The sequence below is a fragment of the Triplophysa dalaica genome, chromosome 2 (genome assembly GCF_015846415.1).
Source record: "Triplophysa dalaica isolate WHDGS20190420 chromosome 2, ASM1584641v1, whole genome shotgun sequence".
NCBI lineage: Eukaryota > Metazoa > Chordata > Actinopteri > Cypriniformes > Nemacheilidae > Triplophysa > Triplophysa dalaica.
This window is the reverse complement of record NC_079543.1, coordinates 15,269,741-15,276,289: the sequence shown is the minus strand read 5'-3', so window position 1 is coordinate 15,276,289 and position 6,549 is coordinate 15,269,741. Positions and strand designations below refer to the sequence as shown.

Sequence of the window (6,549 nt, the reverse complement as noted above, 5' to 3'; positions counted from 1 at the left end):
AGCTACAGGAAAGCTATTGTTTATTCATAAAGATATTGTAAATCTAATACATATGAGTGGTTTAATTCATGTTTTTAAGTAGTGATTTGTAAAGCATTTGTAACCCTGGGCATGTTTATTAAATTTGTACATCGTGAACCCTATGACGTTTATTTAGTAACTAAACTCACACGCATGAGAAACACACACTAACGTGTGACATATTACAACTGCACCTTACCTTCTTCACATTTCACAGCTCCAATGGACGTCTCTCAAGCAGGCCATCACGGGGTCAGGTGGAGTGCTGATCCACCTAATACACAAGGTACAAAACAGCATCATTAAAGTCATTGTTCATAGAAAAATCAAAATGACCCAATATTTTACTCACCCTCAAGACTTCCTAGGTGTATATGAGTTTCTTCGTCAAAGTTATTATATCATTTGTCATGGCTCTTTCAATCCTTATAATGGGAATGAAAGAGCGGTGAGATTTTGAAGATCCAAAAAGTGCATTTATTGATCGATGTATGATTTTCCAAGCTCAAAATCTCATCCCCCATTCATTCCCATTATAAAGCTTGGAAGAGCCAGAATAAATGCTATTTGAACGCCGACTGTATTCGTCTGAAAGAGGAAAGTCATATTCACCTAAGATGCCTTGAGCTGTGGGGTAATTTTGAACTAAAAGGGAACTTTTCACAGCATGTAGATACAATGTAAAACTAAATGCATTTCGTATTCAATCCGTAGAGCACCCCTGTTCTGTCCTGAGAGCCTGTGGGGACCACCAAGGAAGAACACCAAGTTAGTTGACTGCACAAAAACATGAGAAGGATTTGACACCCTCACCTGTTACTGACACCCACACTGTTAGTTACAGAAAAAAGGCTACACAAACTGTTTGTTCTGATTGTTGACCACACAGATGCCATTCCTGTTCAAATAAACATTGTGGACTGTGAACAACTAACTCAGAGGCAGATCAGTCACCAGTGATGGGCAGTGGCAATCCCTATGTCAGGGTGTCCAAACTCTGTCCTGTAGGGCCAGTGTTCTGAAGATGTTAGCTCCAACTCACCTCCAACAGACCTGCCTGCAAGTTCCTAGACAGGTTTAGGCTTAATGAAGAGGTTCAGGAGTGTTTGAATGGGGTTGAAGCTAAACTCTGCAGGACAGTGACCCTTCAGGAACAGGATTAACTCTTTTCAGTTATTAAACATAACTTGACAATCTTTTGAAGTTTGACGAAATTAACTGAACACCCCTATAGTTAAAACACAAATAAATATAAAAGTTCAGTTCATTTCTAAAAACTAATGATGTTTTTAAGTTATAGTGAAAATTGTGTCATCCTTAACTCATTGCAAAACTTTATAATTTTCCTCCACACACAGCAAAAAAGATATTTTGAAGAAAGTTGGTGACCGAACAGCAGTGGCACCCTTCTATTGTATGGACAAAAAAAATCAATTGCAAGTGAATGGGTAACAGTCTTCAAAATATCTTCTTTGTGTTCTGTAGAAGAAAGAAAGTCACACAGGTTTGTCATGACAAGAGGTTGAGTAAATGACAACAGAATTTTCTTTTTTGGTGAAATATCACTTTAAGGACCTATAATATTAAAGCATTTTAGGTGAGTGTGTGCAATGACGTCAACCACAAAATTGGCTAAATTTGGCTGGATTCAAGCCACTGGTATCAATAGTATCCCCATAGTTAATATTGATGCTAAAATGAATGTGTGCTGCAGACAATTTGAACCAGGCATTAGGCTAGGTTGCACCAGTAAGGATTAGGCTTGAATAAAGATTAAATGAACTTTATTTAATCATTCTGTTGCAAAAAACTTGAAACCTTGTTTAAAAATAAGCAAGGTTACATTCGATCCGTAACTAGATCCATTTTTTTATTTTACATTAAACCTAAATTACATGTAACCCTGATGGTTACTTTAGTTCTTAATGCGAGTTAAAACCGATTATAAAACAGTCAGTTCTGGTCCTCGATTCTGATCTGCTAAGCTGAGTTCTAAGCCGTTATAAAATACTGACCGCATTACAGAGCCTAAATATCATTTTATTTACTTAACTATATGAAACCTTGCTACACGCATGGAATAACCGTTTAAAAAATCAATCAATAACCCCGCCAAGCAGTGGGTTACAGTGCATTTTATAACAGCTAAGGAGGTTTTAGGCACTCCGAAAATGCACTGTAACCCACTTCTTTGCGGGGCTTATTCCTGTAGTTTAATTTAAATTTATATCTGAGGAGGTTTAAAAAATAAAAACAATCCCTATAATTTAGCTTTACTGTAAAATTGAAACCGGACTCAAATGATATCTAAGAATGTAACCCTGCAGAATTATTAAACACTTTCATATAATCCAGAATAAAGCCTAATCATGGCTTTGGAACCACCAATCAAGTGTTTTCATTTACAAATTAATTCATATTCACCTTAAACAACTTCACCTTTTGCAGCTCCAGTTGGCATCTCCCAGGCACACCTTCACGGCTGGCATGTTGATGCACCTAACACACAAGGTAAGAGCAATATTTTGAATAAAGAGGAAGAAACAAAAAAACACTTAATTCACAACACTATTGCGCAATCGAAAATTTGAAAATATTAAATGATTTGTTCAATCCATAGAGAACACCTTTTCTGTACTGAGACCCTTGGGGGACCACCAAAGACAACCACGAAGTGGTAAGGGGTATTAATTTTTACTCAACTTCGAGTTGTTCCAAATCTGTAAACATTTCTTTGTTCCGATGAATATATATATATGAATATAATATTTGGAAGAATGCTTGTAACAGTAACAGTTCTTGGGTCCCATTGACTACCATATTATAAATAATACTTGTTTTTCTTCTTCTGTCGAACACGAAATCTGATATTTTGAAGAATGTAGGACAGTAAAAAGTTCTGGGGCACCTTTGACCTCCATTGCCATTTTCAGTACTATGGTAGTCAATTGGGTCTAAGAACTGTTTAGTAACAAGCATTCTTACAAATATTTTTCTGTGCAACCAAACATATAGGTTTGGAACAACTAGAAAGCGAGTAATTCACAACAGAATTTTCATTTTTTAAGCAATGCTTTATAAGGTTGTAACTACCAAACTATTGGTATAAGCACATTCATGCTTGGCATTCTATCGGTATTGGCAGAGAAATGCATTTTATCTTGCAACCAATGTTTCACTAAGGGTCCCTTAACCTTATAACTTACGGTCTTCCTGGGCACATGAACATTCACACTAACACTTGGACTACAGCAAGCATCCACATTGCATCCCCTTTTGACACCACTTTGAATCCTTATGTTGTCAAAAGAACAATGAACTTACTGGAGATTGCTGGTAATGTCAATAGGCACTTTTCCACGGTCGAGCATGTGGAGACCAGGGCATTCAGGTCGACCCAGTGGCCTAGGACTTCTAACCAAGAGCCCAAAACAAAGACACATCTTCAAAGTGGAAACGCAGCTAATATAAAAAATTTATTGCCCATAGTATGATAACTGTTATTTTAAGTTTTTTTTTTATTTCACGGTTTTTACATGTCTTGGATACAAGCAAATCTTACCTAATCCATCTTTGCAGCTCAAGGAATCTCCCAGGCACACCATCAGAGCTGGTCTCTCGATCCACCTAACACACAAGGTAAGAGCAATAATTTGAATAGGAAGGTGGAAAAAAGAAACACTATTCACAACAGGATCAAAACTAAATATAAATATAACATTATATTTAACAGACCACGCATTTTCTGTCCCAAGACCCTTGGCGGACCACCAAGAAAGACCACAAGGTAACCTATGTTATACAAATATATCAGTAATAGCTTTTCAACAACAATTTCCACTCCAGCGCATTTCTTACCAGAAAAATTATTAAGGAAGTAATACGGTACAACAGTCTGTAAAAGAAGTCACACCTGAAGTGCGTGGTTTATGCACAACACAAGTGTAGGCAATCCCTTTTGTAATAATTTATTTACAATAAAGCACTAGTCTCGAGTATCTTGTTGCTTTTATAAAACGGTTATCATAGAAATACTATTTAAGCAAACATATGCATCAATGCAAGTTGCATGAAGTAAAAATACTTGGTCTCCCTTCCGCAAGAAAAAACTTGATAGACTATGAACAGCAACAGAATGTTTTGTTTACATTTCTAATGGTGCTGCGCAGTGGTACAAAGAATCATTAGGTGCTGTAGTCATAGCTGTGCTTTACCATGAATACAACACAGCTATTGCCCAATCAGAATTAAGGACTGGACCTAACAGTTATATAACATATTAATATACATAGGTTGGATCATTTTATGAAAAGTTGTTACATTTAATCCTAAATAACTTGACACGTTCTTGGTAAAATCCACTAAGACGAATTGTAAAAATACATCTGAAATTTTAAACCTCACAGTAAATTTATATTTACAGATGCTGCAAGACAGGAAATTCCAGCCCTGGGTCCTTTACGAAATCAATGTACATGTAAGTATTTCTCAGTTTAATTGAGCTGTAAAATGCATCGTTATTCATGAAATCTATATCCCAAATTTAATTATTTTCCTTATGGCAGCTGTAGAAAGGGCAATTATGGAAAAGCTGGAGAAAATGGACATGAAGATCAACCACCTGACTTCACTTGTGCAGTCTATAACAGGAAACAGACGCGCTTTACCCCAGATGGAAATGGCCGAAGAGGAAGAGAGTGGTGTCTTTCCTCTAGCAAGCATTGCTGATCTAGATAGGCTAGAGGAAAAACTTGCAGAAAAAGGATTTATGCAGAAAATGGTAAGAATCTTTGACATTTTCAAAACATAATCATGTAGTGCTTGAGCATCTAGGCTACAGTGTTATGTAAAAGTTTGGACACTCCTGGCAGAATTTGTTAAAGTGTGAATAATTTCAACAAAATAAGAGAGATCATACCAAAAAGCATGCTATCAAAACCAGGTAACCACACACAGTATTAAGAGCCAAGGGTGCCCAAACTTGCACAACACTGTACATACAAAGATTTTAACTATTAAGACTTGCCATGTTTTAGAACAAGGTCTCTTATACTTACAACTGGCGCTCGATTATTAATAATGATTCTGAATATCCATGTTAAAAACATGTTACGGTGGTTTCCCAGACAGAGATTAGACTAGTCCTAGACTAAAATAAGTTTAAGAGCTGTCCTAACTGAAAACAGCTTGCACTTACATGTATAATGCTATATGAACAACTTATGTAATCTATCTATTATGTAAAATATCATATGTAATGATATCTTTAATTTCACTATGATTTTAAATAGTGATTTAAATCAATCCACAATAATGTTATTTTATTGCATACTATAATATTGTATATTATGCATGGTGAGCACAACATACATTAAAAGCATTACAACTCAAATTTTACTTTAAATTTGACCTGTTGAAGGTTAACAGATTATCCCTCAGTGGAGGCCCCAATATGAAGAAGACTGTGTGGAGGATTTGCTTCAAAGTTTTCACGACTGTCGTCGCACGGCAACTCAACTGGTGTGGAAGAGGAGGAAAAAAAGGCCTTCGTAAAACAAACTTCGGAGCACTCTTAATAGGTAAGCTAAAATACATTGAAATATTGAAATCCGGTCCTTGAAGGCCCGTGATCTGAATAGTGTATTTCCAACCCTAATCACACACCTGACCACGCTAATTAAAGTACTCGATCTGGACTACTTCAAAATGCTGAACAGATGTTGGATTAGGGCTGTAAAGTGAAATAAACTATGTTAGTTCACTACTTCGGCCCTACAATACAATTATTAAATATAGTTGTTATGCACAGACCTCAAGTATGGCAAGCCATTTTGTCATTTAACCCTTGAGGTTTACTAGTATCTATTTTTAGGCTACTAGTACTTATTGTTTAGTCACTAGTACCTATTCCATTAGATACTAGTACTTAATCATTACATTCTAGTACCTAAAAATTAGATACTAGTGCTTATTTATTAGGTACTAGTACTTATTCAATAGATACTAGTACTTAATCATTAGATACTAGTACTTATTCATTACATACTAGTACCTAAAATTAGATACTAGTGCTTATTTATTAGATACTAGTACTTATTCAATAGATACTAGTACTTAATCATTAGATACTAGTACTTATTCATTACATACTAGTAACTTTTTAGATCTAAGATATCCTGAACATAATAGATACTAGTTTAAGCTTATGCTCAGTATGCAAATTATATGTTGAATATTAATAAGACAACGTAATATGTAAGGAAGATCGGGCCGGAGAGTAAGAAAGAAGATGACAAAATGCAGCTTTACTGAAAGAACATTTCAACATGGTCACTTCGGCAGCCCATAGCCATTAATTTGTGTTTAGTGAATTTAGACGATGTAACGAGAGCTGGTTAGAGCACTAACTGACTGAATAATCCGCCTATGCCTGGCCGATATTTATTCGATCTGTTGGGTAGGGCCAAACATACGTGTTCTATCTGGGTTTCGTCCCAGCTCTCCTCCATGAATAAGGCTAAATCCACG

At 35.9% G+C, this 6,549-nt stretch overlaps 1 protein-coding gene across 1 annotated transcript; it reads left to right on the top strand.

Moving 5' to 3' along the window:
* Nucleotides 1-243: 243 nt before the first annotated feature.
* On the top strand, nt 244-5,831 carry LOC130410219 (uncharacterized). The gene is made up of 9 exons (XM_056734791.1): nt 244-307; nt 736-789; nt 2,470-2,532; nt 2,642-2,698; nt 3,601-3,660; nt 3,755-3,808; nt 4,445-4,498; nt 4,587-4,801; nt 5,441-5,831. Exons 1-9 carry the CDS (start codon nt 244-246, stop codon nt 5,639-5,641), a joined length of 822 nt encoding a protein of 273 aa, XP_056590769.1. The 3' UTR covers nt 5,642-5,831.
* Nucleotides 5,832-6,549: the final 718 nt, after the last annotated feature.

What these genes read in the sequence shown, in the direction of transcription:
- LOC130410219 (XM_056734791.1), top strand. Translation starts at nt 244, where the DNA reads ATGGACGTCTCTCAAGCAGGCCATCACGGGGTCAGGTGGAGTGCTGAT. An exon ending in CCAAAGACAACCACGAAGTG is followed by an intron (nt 2,699 to 3,600) that starts GTAAGGGGTATT and finishes CCATCTTTGCAG; the next exon opens with CTCAAGGAATCTCCCAGGCA. An exon ending in CCACCAAGAAAGACCACAAG is followed by an intron (nt 3,809 to 4,444) that starts GTAACCTATGTT and finishes TTATATTTACAG; the next exon opens with ATGCTGCAAGACAGGAAATT.